At 41.8% G+C, this 22364-nt stretch overlaps 1 protein-coding gene across 2 annotated transcripts in view; it reads left to right on the plus strand.

The window, feature by feature from the left end:
* The window catches only part of MTHFD1L (methylenetetrahydrofolate dehydrogenase (NADP+ dependent) 1 like), a 173025-nt gene that overhangs the window by 148017 nt on the left and 2644 nt on the right, over positions 1-22364 (plus strand). For both annotated transcript variants that reach the window (XM_023532145.1, XM_023532146.1), the window contains one exon: positions 17857-17977. In XM_023532145.1, the coding sequence (XP_023387913.1) occupies positions 17857-17946 (90 nt within the window). In that variant the 3' untranslated portion in view covers positions 17947-17977. The remainder of the gene's footprint in view (positions 1-17856; positions 17978-22364) is intronic.

A 22364-nucleotide genomic window follows, 5' to 3' on the forward strand; every position in this document is an offset into this window, starting at 1 on the left:
CTTCTACCCTACGATTTTTTGGTTGTGGCTTCATTCCAAAGTGACTGCAGTCATGAGGCTCAAACCCAGGTCCATGGAGACCACATAGTTTTTAATTAAGAAATTTTTTTTGATGGGTGCCCCCAGGGCCCCCCAGATTGTACGGCCAGGAAAGGGTAAGGCATGGTTAAAAACGTGCAAGTTACTCCCTTGCTGGTTCAACAGACCAGAGACCGTGGGGATGCTAGCCGTTTGTAGCAAAAGCTAAATGCAGAATCAATATAGTAGATTCTAGCTTTCTCTTTGCTTTTTAATTTTTTTTACCCTTTACTACCTCCTTACCCTTGACCAAATTTCCCATTATATTGTTTTCCTTTTGAAGTCCTCACCTGGATTTATCACTTTGTTTTTTCATCTTAGGAATGTGCCTCCTCCCATTATTAGCTAACCCACTTTGCTATAGCAACTTTCCTTCTTCCACAGGCCTCGTTGTTTCTTTAGTAAGGTCTTGTGTCCTTGGTTCTATTGAACCACCTGTCTAGAGATCACTTCCCTGTCAAGGTCCCTCTGGTCTTGTCTCAGAGCCAATTGGGGCCTTTGGGGCCACTTGCCACACAATTCCATGTGACAAAGGGCCAGGTATAAGAGGGCATTAGCAAGTACTAGGTCACCCAACTGCTGTTTCAGAGTTCTCAGATCATAGAGCCCTCAACGAGCCCCGCTGATGCACCAAACGTGCCACAGAAGCTATAGCAACTTTTCTATTTGAGTCCACAGTAAACGCCACCTCCTACACCTCGACCAGTAAATAGTAAATCTGCTCTTGCGTCAACACAGAGGACCTGTTTCTGTGTTGATTCTTACTCAGCAAGAGAAAATGTCATTCTTTCAGCCTTCAGATGACACGTGGATAGGCCTACCACCTCTGGCCCAGGTGGAACAAGGTGTCACCTCTCCGTGAACTCAGGTGTTTTCCCAATCAAAGAAAATTAGATTCAAAGTAAAGCTTTTATCTGGAATCTACAAATTAGGTTTTATGAGTTAGAATCTAAGCATTACCTTCTGCAAATTAGAACTCTATAAATTAAAATCTGTGAAGTAGATTACGAAGTAAAAAATTCTATAAATTAACATACTACCATTTATATTTAAATAGACTGTAAACTAGGAATGCACTCCTAAAATGTTGAGAACATACCCAGTTAATAATGCCCTTGACTTTTCACTTTTGGAAAATGTGTGTATTATCGAACGAGTAATTTAGATTCAAACACCATCACCAGCCTCTCTCTCTCAGTTGACATCTGTACTTTACTGGTTATAAAATGTTTGTGATGTCTTTCGGGGAAGTTGTAGGATACCCACATTCTTCTCAAGTTCTTCATCTTTCTTGGTTTTCATTAAACTCTTTTGTCTGTAACATTATCTCTTAGAGCAGGAGTCAACAGACATTGTCTAAAAAGGGACAGAAGGTAAATATTTCAGGCTTTGCAGACCATACAGCCTCTGTCCTCAGCTGTGCTATTCCAGCACAGAAGCAGCCATGGACAACATACAAACGAATGCACGTTGCTCTATTCCAATAAAACCTTTTTTACAAAAATAGATGGCTGGCCCAATGAGGCACGTGGGCCATAGTTTTCCAACCTGCGATTTAGAGGAAAAGAGAGATCTGTGTAATTTTATGTTTGGGTAATAAGCACACAAAACTGTCTCAGGACCCCCTAACCTCTTTCCCAGTTTTTACTTTCCCATCGTCCCCAAGTACTGGTAGGAATGAAATGAAAAGGGCCAAGGATGCTGTTCCCTGAGGCAAATCGCCAGCCCTCTTCCTTTCCTTCACGGAAATCCCCACCGGCTGCCAGGACAGGAAGCAGCTGGTCTGGAAGCCCCCCAGCCAGCCCCAGGCTATGTAGGGGATTCGAAGCCCCGCTCCAGTCACTTTGCCTCCACTCTCTTAACCGTGTATGAGATAAACGATGTTTGCAGTCTTGCCAGGTCTGGTAGATATAGGTGCTCGAAACTGCGTTTTGATGTAAGTACCAAATTTACTTTGGCTTATAAAAAATTACATTTCAATTGGTAGAATGGTTGTGAGGAGGTAGGGACAGAAGGAGGAGGAAGTAAAAGTGGGATTTTAGTCAAAACGGGACACCATACCCAGCTGGGAGACAGGTGACGCTGATGGAACTGTTGGCTGCTGTAAAGTGCATCCGTATTGATACGTCGTGTTATTTATATAAGCATATGAAAAATTCAGGCTGTATTGGCTTGGTTTCTGTGGGAAAATAGTTAATGGGCTGATGGCATCACTCTACTTCAACATGCTAGAGAATTACTCAGACACTTGTCAGATGCCTGAGCCACATACTTATTTGAGAATGCGCCATCATGGGAAGCTTTCATTCACCAAGGTCACTGAGAGGGCAGCTGAGGGAGGCACAGTGAACTTCAAATGGTTCTTGCTGCTTGTGTCAGTAGCAAAGCAATGAAGTAAGGAGCTGACTTGCCAAAAAAAGAAAAGTTCAGAGAAAACTGACTTGTTTTGATTGAGAAAAGCAGATAACTGAGCAGTCACTAAAGAAACCTGTTTTTTATTAGGTTTTTTTTCTTTCACTTTGTAAACTTAAACATAAAATGTGTTACTTTATTCCTAGTCATTTCTACAATTTTCTTTTTTTGAACTGATAAATTAATCTACATAAGTACAGAATTTTTAATGCCCCCTTTTTATTGCAAAACTTTTACTGCAAACCTTTTTATACAAAAAAAAAAAAATCCTGTAATTTTTTCACATGTTAATAAGTTAATGGAATTTGGGCTTCAGGTTTAAGAAAGTGATTTAGTTTTCAGCTCATCGTATTGTGTCATTCATCCTTATTTATTAATGTAATTTTATTCTTGGACTGCTTATCTCAAAATCAAATTCTTTCATTATCTGTAATAATACACTGTTTCCAATAACCTTATTCTTTAGGTAGAATGAGTGTCATAATAACCTTTAAAACTTCCATCAGCCTATAAAATTCACATTAATATTTATAAGGCAATAATATCTCACCCAATGATATATAACATACTAACATGTAAATTGCATTCTACTGAAGGTAGAGCAAGAGTAACCAGATTTGCCCTCCTATTTGAAACAGTTAAAGTCTGGAAGTATATGAAAAACTGTCACTCAAGACATGGGACATCAGGCAGCAAAGGACATTGATCTCTGAAAAACAGGCAACAGCGTGAGCCCTACAATTGCCCTACCCTACTGCCTACCTAGAAAAAGGTAGAGGGCATTAGCAAGTACTAGGTCACCCAACTGCTGTTTCAGAGTTCTCAGATCATAGAGCCCTCAACGAGCCCCGCTGATGCACCAAACGTGCCACAGAAGCTATAGCAACTTTTCTATTTGAGTCCACAGTAAACGCCACCTCCTACACCTCGACCAGTAAATAGTAAATCTGCTCTTGCGTCAACACAGAGGACCTGTTTCTGTGTTGATTCTTACTCAGCAAGAGAAAATGTCATTCTTTCAGCCTTCAGATGACACGTGGATAGGCCTACCACCTCTGGCCCAGGTGGAACAAGGTGTCACCTCTCCGTGAACTCAGGTGTTTTCCCAATCAAAGAAAATTAGATTCAAAGTAAAGCTTTTATCTGGAATCTACAAATTAGGTTTTATGAGTTAGAATCTAAGCATTACCTTCTGCAAATTAGAACTCTATAAATTAAAATCTGTGAAGTAGATTACGAAGTAAAAAATTCTATAAATTAACATACTACCATTTATATTTAAATAGACTGTAAACTAGGAATGCACTCCTAAAATGTTGAGAACATACCCAGTTAATAATGCCCTTGACTTTTCACTTTTGGAAAATGTGTGTATTATCGAACGAGTAATTTAGATTCAAACACCATCACCAGCCTCTCTCTCTCAGTTGACATCTGTACTTTACTGGTTATAAAATGTTTGTGATGTCTTTCGGGGAAGTTGTAGGATACCCACATTCTTCTCAAGTTCTTCATCTTTCTTGGTTTTCATTAAACTCTTTTGTCTGTAACATTATCTCTTAGAGCAGGAGTCAACAGACATTGTCTAAAAAGGGACAGAAGGTAAATATTTCAGGCTTTGCAGACCATACAGCCTCTGTCCTCAGCTGTGCTATTCCAGCACAGAAGCAGCCATGGACAACATACAAACGAATGCACGTTGCTCTATTCCAATAAAACCTTTTTTACAAAAATAGATGGCTGGCCCAATGAGGCACGTGGGCCATAGTTTTCCAACCTGCGATTTAGAGGAAAAGAGAGATCTGTGTAATTTTATGTTTGGGTAATAAGCACACAAAACTGTCTCAGGACCCCCTAACCTCTTTCCCAGTTTTTACTTTCCCATCGTCCCCAAGTACTGGTAGGAATGAAATGAAAAGGGCCAAGGATGCTGTTCCCTGAGGCAAATCGCCAGCCCTCTTCCTTTCCTTCACGGAAATCCCCACCGGCTGCCAGGACAGGAAGCAGCTGGTCTGGAAGCCCCCCAGCCAGCCCCAGGCTATGTAGGGGATTCGAAGCCCCGCTCCAGTCACTTTGCCTCCACTCTCTTAACCGTGTATGAGATAAACGATGTTTGCAGTCTTGCCAGGTCTGGTAGATATAGGTGCTCGAAACTGCGTTTTGATGTAAGTACCAAATTTACTTTGGCTTATAAAAAATTACATTTCAATTGGTAGAATGGTTGTGAGGAGGTAGGGACAGAAGGAGGAGGAAGTAAAAGTGGGATTTTAGTCAAAACGGGACACCATACCCAGCTGGGAGACAGGTGACGCTGATGGAACTGTTGGCTGCTGTAAAGTGCATCCGTATTGATACGTCGTGTTATTTATATAAGCATATGAAAAATTCAGGCTGTATTGGCTTGGTTTCTGTGGGAAAATAGTTAATGGGCTGATGGCATCACTCTACTTCAACATGCTAGAGAATTACTCAGACACTTGTCAGATGCCTGAGCCACATACTTATTTGAGAATGCGCCATCATGGGAAGCTTTCATTCACCAAGGTCACTGAGAGGGCAGCTGAGGGAGGCACAGTGAACTTCAAATGGTTCTTGCTGCTTGTGTCAGTAGCAAAGCAATGAAGTAAGGAGCTGACTTGCCAAAAAAAGAAAAGTTCAGAGAAAACTGACTTGTTTTGATTGAGAAAAGCAGATAACTGAGCAGTCACTAAAGAAACCTGTTTTTTATTAGGTTTTTTTTCTTTCACTTTGTAAACTTAAACATAAAATGTGTTACTTTATTCCTAGTCATTTCTACAATTTTCTTTTTTTGAACTGATAAATTAATCTACATAAGTACAGAATTTTTAATGCCCCCTTTTTATTGCAAAACTTTTACTGCAAACCTTTTTATACAAAAAAAAAAAAATCCTGTAATTTTTTCACATGTTAATAAGTTAATGGAATTTGGGCTTCAGGTTTAAGAAAGTGATTTAGTTTTCAGCTCATCGTATTGTGTCATTCATCCTTATTTATTAATGTAATTTTATTCTTGGACTGCTTATCTCAAAATCAAATTCTTTCATTATCTGTAATAATACACTGTTTCCAATAACCTTATTCTTTAGGTAGAATGAGTGTCATAATAACCTTTAAAACTTCCATCAGCCTATAAAATTCACATTAATATTTATAAGGCAATAATATCTCACCCAATGATATATAACATACTAACATGTAAATTGCATTCTACTGAAGGTAGAGCAAGAGTAACCAGATTTGCCCTCCTATTTGAAACAGTTAAAGTCTGGAAGTATATGAAAAACTGTCACTCAAGACATGGGACATCAGGCAGCAAAGGACATTGATCTCTGAAAAACAGGCAACAGCGTGAGCCCTACAATTGCCCTACCCTACTGCCTACCTAGAAAAAGGTTCTAGGCTTCTGTATCGGGAACCCAGGCAGAGTTCAGTTCTCTCCCTGAGTTGAAGACATGGAGCTGGGGCTTCAGGGAAAACAAGGCAGCTAGAGTTTGCAGGGCAGAGGAGGAGCTCTGAAGGTCCACAGATGGTCCTCCTTGAGTGTTCAAGTCATGTCTGCTTAGCGCATGCGTGTGGAGAAACTACCTGAAACCAGGGAAAGGATCAGCCAAAGGAATTAGAGAGAGCAACGCGTGGCTCCCACACAGCGTCTTCTTCCAACAGCCAGAGTGAACAACCTCAGCAGCAGGGGACCCTGGTTAGAATACTACGAAGGGCCTCATCTCAGCAGTAAGGGAAAAATTAATCCTAGACTAAACAAGCTTTAAGCAAACCCCAAAAAGATCAGATTGTTTCCAAGTAACTAAACTGTATCCCAGAACAAAGTATAAAATTTTTTATAAAAACAGAAAAATAACCAGGACCCAACTAGATCAAATGTCTGATAGCCAATCCAAAATTACCAAGAATACAAACAAGTAAGAAAATAAAACCAATGATCAGAAAAATCAATCAAAATTAACCCTTAAATGACCCAGATGATAGAATTAGCAGACAGGGACATTAAAATAGTTATTATGACTAGTCCATACATTCAAGAAACTAGAGGAAAGATTCAACATGTTAAGAAGAGATGAAGATTAAAAAAAAACACACACACAAATACAAATTCTAGAGATGAAAATTATAATGTCAAATAAAAATAATACTCTGATTAATGGCATATTAGATTTTGGAGAAGAAACGTTTAACTTGAATAGAAATAAATAGAAAAAATAATAGAAACTATCCTAAGTGAAACAGAAAAGGGCTGAAATTATGAGGGACTATCAGTGAGTTTTGGGACAATTTCAAGTGGTGAAAAATACATATAATTAGAGTCTAACAGAAGAGAAAGTAGAGGCCTGAAAATATTTTAAGTGATAATGGCCAAAGTTTTTCCTAATTGGACAGAAACTATAAATCCACAGATTTGAGAACTCAGCAAACTCCAAGTCTAAAAACATGAAGAAAATCACTGCAAGGCACAACTTAATCAAATTTCTTAAAAGCAAAGATGAAGAAAAAAACCTTAAAAGTAAATAAAGGATAAAAGGCACATTGTGTACAAAGGAACAAAGAAAAATCGACAGCTGATTTCCTGTGAGAAACAATGCAGACGGCAAGGCAGGGGCAGTGTATTTAAAGTACAGATGGTCCCTGACTTACTATTTTTCAACAATGCTACATACAATAAATTATATGAGATAGCACTTTATTTTAAAATAGGCTTTCTGTCAGATGATTTTGCCGAACTGTAGGCTAATGCAAGTGTTCTGAGCATATTTAGTTTCTGCCAAGGCCAAGATGTGACATTTGACAGGTTCGGTGTATTAAGTACATTTATGACTTAGCATATTTTCAATATACGGTGGGTTTGTCAAGATGTTTGTCAAGGAACATCTGCACGGAAAGAAAATTCTCAACCTAGAATTCTCTACCCGGTTAAAATGTCTCTCAAAAACTAAGGTAAAATGTTTTTCTAGATAAGCAACAGCTAAAAGAATTCATCACTAGCCAACCTGAAGTTTACAAGAAATGTCAAAATGAGTCCTTCAGACGGAATGAAAATTATATCTACTCAAAGGAATAACAGCACCAGAAATAGTAACCACATGAGTAAACATAAACACTTCTGTTTTTATTATTTAAATCTCCTTGAAAGATAAATGACTATATCAAGTAAAACTAATAGAAATGTGGTGTGGGGTTTGCAAAATATTGGAACAAAATATATAACAATCGTAGCACAAAGTCTAGGAGTAGAGAAATGGAAGTATACTTTTGTTAAATTCTTGTACAATATGTGAACTCTATGTGAAGTAGTATAAAAACTAAATGTGTTTATCATAAACACTAGGGAAACCACTGAAGTAACACAATAAAAAGTTATAGTTATTAAATCAACAACGAAATAAAATGAAATCATTAAAAATAATCCAAAGAAGGCAGAAAAAGAGGAGAAAGGGAACGGAGAACAGATAGGACAAAAAGAGAAAGACTAACAGGATAGTAGACTGAATACAACCGTATTAATAACCAGATTAAATGTAAATGGTTTAAATACCCTAATATTAAAAGACAGAGATTGGCAGATTAGCTAAAAATGCCAAACCCAACTAAATGCTGCCAACAAGAAACCCACTTTAAATATAAAGACACAAGTCGGTTAAAGGGGAAAATGCCAGTATTAATCAAAAGAAAACTGGAGTGGTATCAAAATAGAAGTAGAGCTAAGAATGTCACCAAGCATAAAGGGTATTGTTTCATAAGTATAAAGGGGCCATTTCATCAATAGGACATAATAATCCTGAGTATTTATGTGTCTGATAATAAAGCTTTAACATACATGAAGCGAAACTGCAAGGAAAAATAGATGAAGCCACAAATAGAGTCAAAGGTTTTAAATCCCCTCTCAGAATAAGTAAACTGGAGAGGACTTGAGCCATGCTACAATCCAGCTTGTACTAACTGGCATGAATTGAACGCTCTGCCTAACAGCAACAGAATACACATTCTTTTTAACTGGACAGAGAGTATTTGCCAAGACGGACCACATTCTGGGCCATAAGTTAAGTCTCAGTAAATTTTAAAGGATTCAAATCATACAAAATATGTTCTCCAACCACAATGGAATTAAATTAGAAGGCAACACTAAAAAGCATCTGGGAAAATGCCAAATATTTGGAAACTAAATAAGCCACAGAGAGGGAGAAAACATTTACAAGTCATCCATCTGATAAGGACGTGTATCCAGAATATAGAAAGAATTTTCATAAGCCAATAATGAAAAAACAACTCTTTAAAAAAATGAGTAAAACATTCGAGTGGACACTTCTTTACCCGGGAAAATATATGGGTGATAAACACATGAAAATATTAGGGAAATGCAAATTAAAACTGCAATGAGATACCACTACATCACTATTAGAATATCTAAATTAATCAGATTGCCCACGTCAGGTGTTAGCGAGGATGTGGAATGACTAGACCTCAAACAGCGCTGGTGGAAAGGAAGTACCCACATACGTACGGCGTATCGATTGGTTGAGTCTGCATGTCAAAGTACCACAGACTGGGAGCTTGACAGCAGAAGTTAATTTTCTCACAGTTCTAGACGCTGAAAGTCCAAAACCAAGTCGTCAGCAGGGTTGGTTTGTCCTGAGGCCTCTCTCCTTGGCTTGCAGGCGGCCTTGTCCTCACGTGGCCATGCATCTCTAGTGTCTGTTCCTCTTCTTATAGGACACCAGTCCCACTGGGTCCAGGTCGCACCCTTATGACCTCATTTAATCTCAGCCACCTCTTTAAGGCCCTATCTCCAAATAATCGTGTTGGAGCTTAGGGCTTCAACATATGAATTGGAGGCCGGAGTCAGGGAAGGGGGACAGAGTTCAATCTATTACATAGTAAATCACTTCTAGGCCCAGTCTGAGGTCCTAGGCATTCACCTGGGATCTGATCTGAACCACCTTTAAAAAATATTTGCAGAACAATGTAGGCCTGCGATCTGATCTGAACCACCTTTAAAAAATATTTGCAGAACAATGTAGTTATTTAAAACAGATTATAGATGACAGAACAGTCATAACTTCAGTCCTGATTCGGTTTCCTCATCAAGTCAAGTGTCAGATAAGTGAACATTATTTGAGGCAGTTTCCACCCTTCCCCTACCCCTCCAGGTCCCCCCAGGCCACTTCTTTGCCACTGTCCCAAGAGACACGTAAAGAGGACATTAAAATAACGGATACAGTTTCCCTCTGTCTCCTTTTGTTTTCCTGATGCAGCAGCTTATTATCTCTGGGGAGGAGCTTTGCAAGTGGGTGGGTGGGGGTGGAGATGGGGAGGCTGAAAACAAAAGGGAACTGCTAGATTACATGGGCGGCTGTCCTTGATAATACGCTCCTCGGAGAGAGAGACCAGATCAGCTAAGTAGAAGCAGTTTCAATCATCCCCCACGCCTTCCTCCCTCCTTTTCTTCCTTTCTCCTCCATCTTCTCTCCTCTTAAAGGGGTTACAGAATAATGACTTGGTCTCCAGTGGGACCTTGAGATAAAACGCCCGCCCAGAATATCATGGTTAATTTTCAGAAGATGAGCTTCTTCAGAAACCAGAATTGTATTACTAAATATTGAATTTCCAAACAGTGAAACGTTATCAAATGGGTTTGTTTTACGAATTGGTAGAAATCCTCATAGCATGCCACCTGTCAGTCAAATGGCTGATGAATGAATACACTGCAGACATTCTAGGAGAGAAGAGCGGCACGTGAAGAATCCAACTGATGCTTTTGCCCTTCGCAGCATCTTCGTTGGGCTGCGCAAAGGGAGTGGTCTTCGCCTCCTAAAGACCGAAGCTCGGTTTAGAATTATGCCTGTTCTTAGTTTTATTGTCACACTTCTGAAGGTTTCTCTTTTAAAATGATGTTCGTCCTCAATCGGAGCGGTCCCTGACTGCTCGGTACTTTAGATCTTGGTTGTTGGGATTAGCTTTAGTTTTGATCGCCGTGCGTAGGAACTACAGAAAGCGTGGCGTCTAAAATTATAGAGCCAGAAAAATTAGGGGGAAATCTCATAAAACTAATGAATCTTTTTTTTATTATTATTAAAGAAACATATATAGATAGATCAGATTTGTTTTCAAGTTTCCTTTTTCTGTTTCTATCATAAATAATCTACAATGTGCTTCATGCAGATAATTATGGTTACATATTCTATAATAAAATAATAGCATCTATTGTGTATTCAATAGTATCTATTGTGTGGACTAAACTAGGGTCTTTTCCTACTTCATCTCATTTAAATTTCGAAATAAACCTCATAATGTAGATATGTTTATCATCAGACTTATCTCCAGATAAAGAATCAAGGAAATACCTTACCTGAGAACACACAGGCAGCCCTGGGGTGGAACCCTTCCGAGCACACCTCACAGTCTTGCTCAGGTTGCTGCTACCCCCAGACTTCGATTACCACTCGGAGCCTTTGCACCCGTTAGTGAGAATGTGAAAGCCTCTCGTACCTCACGTCTCTCACAGGGCTGGGGACAGGTGCAACTGTGGCCGTAACGGCGAAACGAGGAAAGGCAGGGAAGAATCTCCAATGGAAATAGGAAGATGGAATGTAAACTATTTAACACCTGTGTAGGTGTGACCTATATGTATCTTTTTGGTGACGAATGCAAGCAAAGCGTGCGAGTGATGGAGAAGCCAACTGGCTGATGAGCCGTAGCATTGCTTCAGAACTTCCTGTCTTGGGTTTTACCAACCCACTGCTGTTAGTTACCAGACCAAGGTCCAAGCATAGTTATGGAACATTTTCCCAGAAATTCTTAAATAACATTGACATGACTCTCAGGTTATTTCAGTGAATGATGATGTTTACGCTTTTAGTATGGGAGTAAATAATCCATGTCTCACAGCTGATCTTTAAAAAGTAGCAAGCCTATTATTTTTAAAGACAAACTCTTGGTGTTACTGGACGTGTATCATTTTGGAAATTTTTTTAACGGTCATAAAGTATTATTTGCTCATTGCTAACTTAGCTGTGAGTAGTTTTTTAAGATGCAGTTTGCAAAGGTACTCCCCCCAAGTGTAAGCTGTGTAACGTATTCTTAAGTAAATGTTAAAGTTTAAAAAGAAATCAAGGCTAAAATTGTAAAGGAAATGAATTTACAGTTTCATATAAGTTTATTTATATGAATACTGTAGCTGCAATATCAGTAGCCTGACAGGACGTGGAGATTCTCACTGCAAAAATAGCTCATCACGTTTCTTTGTGCGGTTTCATCCTTCCCCTCTGTGGGACAATGACACTGAACGCCATGATGTAAGGGAGGCAGTAGGGATTTGTGGGTAGGGTCAGGCCCTGAGAGTCACACTGTCCGCATGTGAATCCCAGCTCCACCGGGTATTAGCTGTGTGATTTGGGACATTATCACACTCTTCCGTGTCTCCTTTTCCTCATCTGCAAAATGGAGATCACGGAAATAGTATAACACGGACCTCGTAGGGTTGTATGAGATGTAGGCTGTGTAAAGTGCTTAGTGCAATACCAGCGATGTTACCATTGGACTTGCCAGGGCACCAAATTATTACTTTGAAATGGGCGAGTAGAAGAAAGGAATTAAAAAAAAAAGACGGAGCCACCGAAGACGACATTCTTTTTTGCGCCACCGTGAGACGTGCCTGTTCGGCTGGGAGCTGCCCATGCAGAGCAGGAAGTCGTGAGGAGGAAGCCGACACCCAGGGGACAGTGGAGAGAAGCCACGGGCCACAGGGCTCGGCCAGGCCTGCAGTGGGCCACCTGCGGCTTTCTGGCACGGGCACAGGGAGGACATCGTCTTCCTGAGCAAGCCAGCGCGGGGGGCATTCCCCATAACCACAGCTGAAAGCAGACTGAGCGACGCCATCCTTACAATCAGAACAAATAAAGGGGAGGAAATTATTGGAATGGAGGGGGAAGCCTTCTAACGCAAAGTAGTCTTTTAGCTTAAAACTGTTAGTGCTTTATAATATTTGAATTCTTGAGCTCGAAGCACTACAGAGAAGTTGCAGGACTTCTTTTGTCTGTATCTGGTCAGTCAGAGCCTTCTGCTGCACGTTTATTTTTCTTTCCCCCTAAAAGAACTTCCTCTGATCTCTCATTTTCCAAAAGGCAGGCGCGCTGACTTTTTACACATAGAACGTGTTGGTGACAACTCTTCCTGGCTCTCCCCACTCCAGTGGCAATCCCTTATCTAGAAATTACCCATTACCTATTTTAAATTTTAATCTCCCTGATAATCACATGTATCCAATTTCTGTATATAATTATCTAAACATATACTATACAGTCACATTGCTTGTAGGACTAGAAAATTACCTGGGAGTTTGCACAAGAAATTGTTTATAAGGGTTGCTTCTGGGGAGCTGTATTAGGCAAGGAGGACTTGACTTCTTACTTCTGCTGTTTTTAACTGCTATGTTGAAAGTATTTTTATAAGTAAATTTTTTAAGACTCATACAAAGGTTAGCTAGGGAACAGGCTCCCTACCACTCAAAGAAATTACAGTTTTATTAACAAAAGAAGAAAAAACTGTGCTTGCTCACAGTTTCATTCAAGGCCATTGAAATAAATTGGAATAATCTGAGCTGTGTTATTCTGGGACGATATGTGAGCGCAAGATGGTAATTTTTATAGTAATTGAACATGACTTCCATCTCAGTAAGTCATAAGTTAAGAATTTATTATGTTCATTCTTTTTATATTAAAAAAAAAAAAACAGAATGAAAATGATTCATTTTCAACTGAAAAATAAAAAGTGAATTGACCGAAATGTCCCAATGATCCACTTTTTTGGTCTGTCCACAAGGACGAGGTCCCGGTCACCTTGGTGTCCCCATGTGAGTGCTCAGCAAAGGTGGCTAGGTAAATGAAACATCAGTGTGTCCTTTCACACAGTAAGGACACCCACTGGCCACCGGGAGAGATAAGTGAGCTCTAATGAGACCCTCAAACAGGACCCCCAACTCCCCGAGTACCCTTGGGAGTAAAACAGAGATCAGCTTCTGAATGCAGTCACAAGCTGGGCAGGTGGATGTTACCTAACTGCCCAGAAAAAGATTGCAGAACATCTGTCTCCACTAAGTCAGGCAAATGAAATCCCAGTGGTAGAAGCCCTGTTTTCATTTCAATGATTTTTCATATCTCTCTTCTTTCAGTCACTGGATGTGTTTATACTGGGCCATTTTTCCTCATGCATTATCTTAGAGTAGTTTGTTTAATTGTCTAAATGACCATTAAATATAACTGTTTCTGTCCCTCACATTCCAAAGAAGAAGGGAAGAAACAGAAGCCCGATCCTCGAGAAGTTTTTTTAGTGTTTCCTAATTCTCTAATCATCCTTCATTTTATTCACCTATTTAAGAAAGTATTTGTTGTGAACCTAAGGTTGCCAGGCTCTGTATTTACACATGACCTTGGCGAGGACGCCAAGAAGCGATGGGCATTGTATTTACAACTCAGAAAATCCTTTCGCTTAATACTTTAAATTTTCGAGTTATTATTTCATCAAAAAAAATCTTTTTACTTAAATTATATCATAATGTAGTTAACATTATAGTCTCGTTAGTTGTTCAGTCATCTACTGGAAGAGGAAAGAAATGTGTAGAAAGGATTCTACCTCAGATCATGAACCGAGGAACAAAATGTGAGTAAAAATGCTTATTTTTGGAACCAGAATGAAGCTGGATGATTTATTCAGTAGGAAAAAGTAGTAGATTTAAGGAGAAGTGAGAAAAGAAATGATTTCTCAAACACAACAAAATTAACTTTTAAGTATCTGAAAATTTTCTCTTTATTAGTTTTTTTATTTTTTAATTTCCCAGTTGCAGTTGACATAGAATATTATATTAGTTTCAGCTGTACGCATAGCATTAGACGTTTACTAGTTTTAACATATGATTATAAAGTCTATTCATAGAACTCATCATTTCTTCAAAATAAGCTTAACCTGAAATCGGTAAAGATTTGGAAGAGTCATTATAGTTAAAATGAGAGGCAAAAGCCCATGGTTTGGTGTTGTGTTTTTTTTGGCCCTTGTAAAAGAATCCGTTAATGCACCATGACGAGTAAGTACAAATTAGTCGCTCCCTCATTATTTTAAGCAAGAGGCGTCCTTAGAGGGCGCAGATAAAGTCAACACTGATCACCACTGACCCCAGGCGTGGGACCAGAGGTCAACTTCCAAGGGCCATCCCAACTCCTTCTTGTAGTGCTGTCCTGCCTCTTGTCTGGGTCGACAGTCCTTTGATACCAGTGTTTTATTGGGAGAGAATTTGATGTCCTATTAATATAATTCCATATTACGTCTACTCAGCAGAAGTTTTATTTTTAAGAGTAGGTTTATTGGTGATGGTTCTTTGTCCCCAGGGCAGGGAGTCCCTCAGCTCAGCAAGCTGTGCTTTCTCGTCTGTTGTTGCTTTTGGTCATCCTGATTCTGGCAAGTGATGGTCGCATCATCAGAAAGGAACGCGGGAATCTAATGATTAGACTGCTGTTCCCCCCATCGGAGAGACATAAGTTGAAAATAGAGGATAGACATTTAATGCTTCCTCCTGGCATCTAATATTTTGGCTCCCGATTTTGTGACAGAATCAGAATAACCAAAAGACGCACGCTCTGATTCACTGCAGCCAAGAGATCAACTCCAGCGACCACATAAATCACACTCTTCCTTGGCCATTCTTGGTCTTGCATCAACTAAAAATTAATGGCGGAGAGTTGAATTTTCATGTCTACAAAAAATAGTGTGCAAACAAGCATACAGGGCAGTTAGTTGCGTTATCCACAATAGAAGCTTCCACTGTAGCTTTGTTCCAATGGGCCCAGATGCACTGCCCGGGGGCTTCCTCCTGGGTTTTCCTACCTCTCCTGCATTTAGAGCCGGCTCAGACCTAGTGCTGCCCTGCAGTGGATCGTGTAGCAGCCTCAGGAGCAGCAGCCGTAAAGTCTGGCTAACCTGTCACGTTGATTTACGGGCTGGGGCAGCCTCACTGCGGCTGAACATGATCGTTTCTTTCTCTTTTAAACTATACACTGCTGGTTCTTTTTTCCAAATCCATAGCCCCATGCAGATTATAGAGGCATCTTAAAATGCCCATGTCAGAATGCAGTCAGGCAGAAGAATCGCTAGAGAGCAATTTTTCTTGCTGTGAGTTGTTCCCAGGGAACGGAAGAAAATACGAACAGTTCCCACCGAAGGTCCCTCCTGTTTGGTGTCCCAGCGCTAACGCGGTAACCATGGGTTTCTTTCTGGGGTCTCCTCAGATATATGCAGCCACCGTAGTAACCAGGGAAAAAAGTTATCCGCCTGCGAGGAACAGAAACTTCAGGAGGATAAGTAGCTCGAAATATAGGAAGTCCCCACCGACAAGCAGGGTATGCACCAAATCTTTAATTGCTTGAGACCCACAGCATGTTTTCCCAAAGACATGCTATAAATGGCACCTATGTTCCATACAGGTCCCAGAAGCCTTTTTAGCCCATAATATATATAAAGTACAATCCTTGCAGTTAGCAGGACAGGAGCTAGCCACCATATATCATAGTGTTTTATGCGTCCGGCCACATGGGGAGCACATCCCGTTGCCCTCCTCACTCACATTCTCCGGGTCCAGGTGGCCAGTGAGGCCTGCAGGTGCACAGGTCCCCTCCCCCACCAAGCTTCCTTTCAGTACTAACGCGAATGGGCAGTGGGCAGGAATAGCAGTCAGAAGCATCCCGGGCCACACAGACCAAGCCAGTGCTTCTCATACTGCAGAGTGCGCACGGATCACCTGGGGACCTGCTGAAGTGCAGACCCCGACTCAGCAGGCCTGGGCGGGCGCTGAGGTGTGAATTTCCAACAACTCCCAGTGATGCTTGCGCTGCTGGTCCACAGGCCCCAGTCTGAGCAGCAAGAGTCTGTCGAGGAAAGGGTGACCGGAAGACATCCTGAGTCACTACCGAAAGGAAGTGCAGAGTGAGAGAGCTGGGTTCTATCATAGAAGCCTTATCTGGGTTCCGTGTCGGCTGAGAACTTTTTGCCAGACGAGGAGGAGCGGGTAAACCATGGATGCCATTGAGTGCTGACTGTACCACTGCGTCCTCTCCCAGCGTCCTCTGGCAGGGCCGGCTGGAGTTTGCCCAACAGCACTTAGCCCTCGAAAGAGCCAGACTTAGCAGAATCCCAGGTGTCTTTCCTCCTAGCGATGGGATGCAACACTCCTTTATGAGCATCCTTGGTATGAAAAGGATGTGCGAAAACATAGCAGAAAATGCTAAAGCCTACAAGGAGTGGATCCTCCCGAAGCCTCACAGTCTGGATACTAGACCAGTGTTTTCATGCGAGAACCACCAGGGGAACCTGGGCTTCTCCCCAGCACACCGGGGTTTCTGACGCAGGTGGCAAAGGGCACACCTTAGAAAATTCTGATCTGAGACGTGGTGCAGCAGAGCAGTGAGGGGCGCGGGTCCTGGTTTAATCCTGTCCCCACTGCTAGCTAGCTGTGTCCTCTTGTGCCCAAATGTCCTCATCAGTAAAGTGGGGCCAAAATTAGTACCTACCTCATAGGGGTGGGGTTGGAGGCTTAGTTAAGTTATCCATGGGAAGCTCATAGAGTGCCCCAAAGGTGGTGGTCAAATGAGTCCTTTGAGATTACAGGCGTGGAGTCAGGTTTCCAGTTTTGCTGCTTATTACCTGCTGCTTATTACAAGTCATTTAGCCTCTAAACCTCTGTGACTTTCCTTATAACATGGATGTAAAAAAAAATATCTGTCTCATAGTGTTGTTTGGAGGGTAAGATAAGTGAAGGACTCAGCACAGTTCCTGGCACATAGTAAGTTCTCGATAAACATCCATTCTTGTTGTGAAGGTAGGCCAGAGTGACTGCTCGCTGCAGAACAGGAGTCTGTAAACTGTGCTCCAAGAGTTGGAGGTTTTACAAAAAGGAGACCTGAGCATCATAATTGGAGTAAGGAGGAGGCCATCGTCCACTCCCCCCACACCTATTGTCCAGAGAGGCTCATCTTTGTTGGGGTTTGACATTAAGATGTGATTTAGGAAAAAAAAGGTTTGAAATCACTGTTTCGGAGCTGCAGCATGCTGTGGGACTGTGGGACAAGGTAGATGGTCTGTTTTCAAAAAGTGGACATTTGCCTTTTCTATTTCATTTCTTTAAACAAAGATTGAAATAGCAGATGGTGGATTTGAAGAGAGAGCTTATGTGTGTGCAACCTTAAGTTTTATGACGCCGAATTGAATCGTACAGTTAATCTTTGTAGATGGACCGTGTTCGGGGCGATCGCGGCGCAGCGTTGGCTAACACACCACTTTCGTTTTCTCCGCCAGATGAGCACCATGCCGGGACTGCCGACGCGGCCCTGCTTTTACGACATAGATCTCGACACGGAAACAGAGCAAGTTAAAGGCTTGTTCTAAGTGAGCGTGACCTTCACAGGACCCGATTCAGGTCGGCTGTTGTGTTTCTTTCTTTCTTTCTTTCTTTCTTTCTTTTCTTTCTCTTTCTTTCTTTCTTTCCTTCTCTCTCTCTCTCTCTTTCTTCTTCCTTCCTTCCTTTCTCTTTTTCTTTTCCCAAGCCTTTGTTCGTTTTTTTGTTTTGTTTTTCTAATATTTATGAGAAAAATGGTCTGATAAGTAATTTCTCGACTTGGTTACTATGAATTCCTACCTGATAATGGTGTATGACTCAGGTCACCTCGGTGTGGATGTGCAGTTACATGGTCATGACACAGACCCTTGGCGAAAGTTAAATCATGTCATCTGAATATAGATTATTTAAGGCATCTCTTGCCATAATAGCGGAACCCTATAAATTCATTATTCTTTTTTCAGCATTAAAACTAATATCTGCTGTCATTAAAGGACTAACTACACCACATATCTCTTGGTTACAGAGTTGAAATCATGCAATAGAAGAATCTCGGTGGATTCATTTCCTAGGGCTGCCATTACACAGTATCACAACTGGGTGGCTTAAAACAACAAATATCCTCCCCACCATTCTGGAGGCTAGAAGTCCAAAGTCAAGGTGTCGGCCGAGCCTTGCACTCTCTGAGACTCTGGCGGGACCCTTCCTGGCCTCTTCCCAACTTCTGGCGGTTGCCATCATTCCTTCATATTCCTCAGCTTGCACACCTGTATCACCCCAGTCTCCGCCTCCACAGTCATCTGGCATGTTACCTATGCATCTGTGTTCATGTGGCATTCTCTTCTCACAAGGACTCCAGTCATATTGAATTAGGACCCCTTCTTACTGACCTCGTCTTAACTGCATCTGCAAAGATCCTGTTTCTAAATAAGGTCACCGTCATAGGTACTGGGGGTCAGGACAGGGGTCAGTTTTCATCATAGCTTTTTGGGGACACCATTCAACCCATAGCACTCGACTATGGCTCAACAGGTGGATTAGGCTCTTACGCCACTGAGATGGGACAGATCATTCACAGGACGGACAGAGCAGCAGAAATTAGACCCTTGGCGGCTCATGGTCTGGACAGTTTCAGAGGGTTGGGCCTGACTTGGAGCTGGCTGAGGCCGCCCACAGCTGGGCCCCCTCCATCTCATCCACGTCTACCCCTCAGTCCTGCAGCCACACCTGCTGGCTTCTTTCCTAGCTTCCCATCATGAAGAAAAATGACCACCCTCCCAACCCTCCTCCCTGGAAAACTCTCAATCAGAAGTTTTAAAGGTTCGGAGCTGCTTTTCGCCATCCCATATATCAAACATGTCCTCACCATATTCTCAAGACATATTCCTTCCCCCAAATCACTCCCAATTCATTCTCCCCACTCACCCCTGTTCCTTTCCTGAGCCCAGCACCCCTCCCTCTCGCTGACATGTTCTGGGCCTTCCAGATGAGCTGGCCTGACCTAAAGACCCTTCTTTCCATTTGTCTCCAAGATCGGGCCCTAAGCCAGGCACACGGGGCCCAAACATTCATTTGTTTCACTACCAGTAGTCAACATGGGGAGACATTTTTCTTTAAGTCTTTATTACTAAAACACCAAAGACCTAACTATGGCAAGAAAGGTAAGGGGGAAACCCCTTATATAAAATTACATGGAACAGGATGTGGAATTGTTTGGGTTGTGTGTGTGGTGTTATGTGTTGTCTGTATGTGCTTCTTTGCTGAGGAGTTGGAGCTATATTTAGTTTTAACCCCAACCACATTTCATATCTTTGTCATTTCTGAAAAAGAAAACTCTAGAAAATGAACTAGGGGAGACTTTTTTTAACACAAACTTGAGTTTTGATCACAGTGTTATTTTGGTCATTTTGTGTGACTCCTGGGGGGAGGGGGAGGGAGAGCGCCTCGGCTTTCCCAGCTGGGCCTTGGGAAACTGACAGTATCCTTCCTCTCAAACTGAAAACTGACCCCTGTCCTGACTAATCTCCCTTTTCATGTCGAGAACCCATCATGCTGCATTCCTGCCAGTTGTCATTTTTCTCCAGAACAAGTGTGTACACTCCTTTCATCTCTCTTGCACAGGATTTTTTTCCAGCCTTTTCATCCATTTTCATTTGCTCCCCAGGTGGGTCGTATAAACCCAATTATACCTTAATTATTTCAGGTAAGACTCAGGTAATGCCAGGGGATGCATCCTTAGCTTCGCTGTCATGCACACTTAAATCCCGTGTTTGTGCTCGCTAACGAGCCCTCCTACTTAGAGATTGGGCAGGTAGGTGGCAGGATGCTGGCCTGTGGTGACTGCCTCCAATGTGCCAGGCACTGTGCCAAGCACCTTACACAGGCGGTCACAGCACCCCTTGGAGGCAGGTGCTGTCCCAAGAGGTTAGGTCCTCCTCCTGTGGTCCCTGAGAGTGGGTAGCTGAGAGACGACCCCAACCCACAGGACTGCCGAGCTGCATCTCCCCTGTTCAACCCTGTCTCTCATTCCGTAGCTAGCGCTGGTCGCTTTACTGTCTCCCTCGTCACATGTCCTGCTGGGATCGATCCAATGAGATGGGTACTATTTTTATTTCAGAGCTGTGAAAACTTTGACCCAGAGAGGTCAATAACTTTGCTCAAGTTGTACAGCTAATAAGTACCAGAGCCGGAACTCAGGCCAAATCTGCTTACTCCCAGACTCACCCCATCCTCTGTGCCCTAAACCCAAGGACGATTTTTTTGATTCATTCACAGGACAAATGAACTTCAACCTATCCTGGAAGATGATAACCAGCTATTTCAACAAACCTGTAATTTGGGGATAGCTGGGTGATTTAAAAAAAAAAATAGCAAAAGATAATTATCTGAGTATTAAAAGCTATGACTTCGTCAAAATTCTTTTTTGTCAAACTGTACGAGGGCTCTCTCTTAGTTAACTCATTGAATGGCATTTTCCCACTCACTTATCCAAGCCTTTTTTTTCTTTGTGAACTGCCAAATCCTATTCCAGGCTTGGTGAGCAGCGGCTCAAAACCCATCACTTGACCTTGCTTGAACAATCGAAAATGGGTCCGGTGTCATAAGATAAAAGCACCATACAAAGCAAACATTCCTTCTCGGGAACGCTCGTTACAATGATCCCGTAAACATTCCTTCTGTTTCCTGTGTCCTCTCACATAAGGCCAGTCACAGACCACTTCCAAAACAGCCAGAGGTCTGTAGCTACTAAAACTGCGTACAATAAAAATGTTAATGCTTGGACAACAGTCAAGTTGGATGAGTTTGGGCATCGGAAGAAGAAACGTCCGGTTGGTTGCTTTATTCACGTAGCGATCAGACTCCAGATAGTTCTCTGCACTCGCTGGAGTGTATTGCAGGCGTGTCCCACGCGGAAGAAGCCTGTCCCCAGTTGGTGACGGCTCTCTTTCTTCCCGCTTCCTCTCCTTTCCTGCTTACCTCACCCTTTAGGAAATTGTGGGAGACTTAGTATGAACATCAGGTGCCAAGAAATCCCCAGAATTTGAGCTCTTGCTCCTTCGTTCCAAGGCCTCTCTGTAATACTTTTCACTATTGTTAGAATCAGGGCATGATTCATTTGTCTGGATGTCACCAAATAGAACTAATTAAAAATAAGTTATTTGTCCCGATGAAATCGATCCTGCAACTTTAGTGTTCAGTCCTTTTGTGTGAAGATGATTGGATTAAAGGAGGTCGGGTTTTTTTTCCCCTTTGGGTTTCTCATTCTGACCCTTCATCATATTTCTGAACCTTGGCAGGATTCAAATGAACACAACAAACTCTGGCAGATTTCCTAAAGAATTCAGATACTCCTTACTTTGTTCTGATGTGCAAAGTTTAGTACAGAATCAGATTGACTCTGGCCCAGCAATGAATCTCAGTTACTTACCTAAGAATTGTTTTTCTTGAATTGTATGCAAAAAAGAGTATGATATCAGCTCATTTCTTCCCTACACTGCCTTTGGAGTATGGTTGCTGCCTGCAGCCCTTTTAGAAACAGGGCCTCGTATCCTCAAATTGAAAACCACAGGGTTTCAGGGTTCCCGGTGCTCTGGGGGAGCTCCTGGGCTCCGTGGTTTTGGTCTTGAAACTCTGTCTCTTCAAGGAACAGCTCAAAATTGTTCATCACCATTGTGCTTCGAGGCAGAGGTCCTCGGTTCGCCACCCCACGCCACCCTTGGAGCAGAGCGTACCCCTCTTCTTTTCCCATTTCCAGGCAGGGCCAAAGTAGCCTGGAAGCCCAAGCTACTTAAATAAAAGGTCGTGATAATTAAATCCAGGGATGACATCGTTCACATCTCGGTGACATCTAAAGGACGCTGATACATAAATCTTCCCTAACTTAAATGGAATGTTTTGAAACTTAGCAGTTGTGAAATTATTAATTCCCTTTTAAAGAAAGTTTTTCAGGCCCCCTTTTTTTTTTTTT

Source organism: Pteropus vampyrus, unplaced genomic scaffold (assembly GCF_000151845.1).
Source record: "Pteropus vampyrus isolate Shadow unplaced genomic scaffold, Pvam_2.0 Scaffold78, whole genome shotgun sequence".
Classification (NCBI taxonomy): domain Eukaryota; kingdom Metazoa; phylum Chordata; class Mammalia; order Chiroptera; family Pteropodidae; genus Pteropus; species Pteropus vampyrus.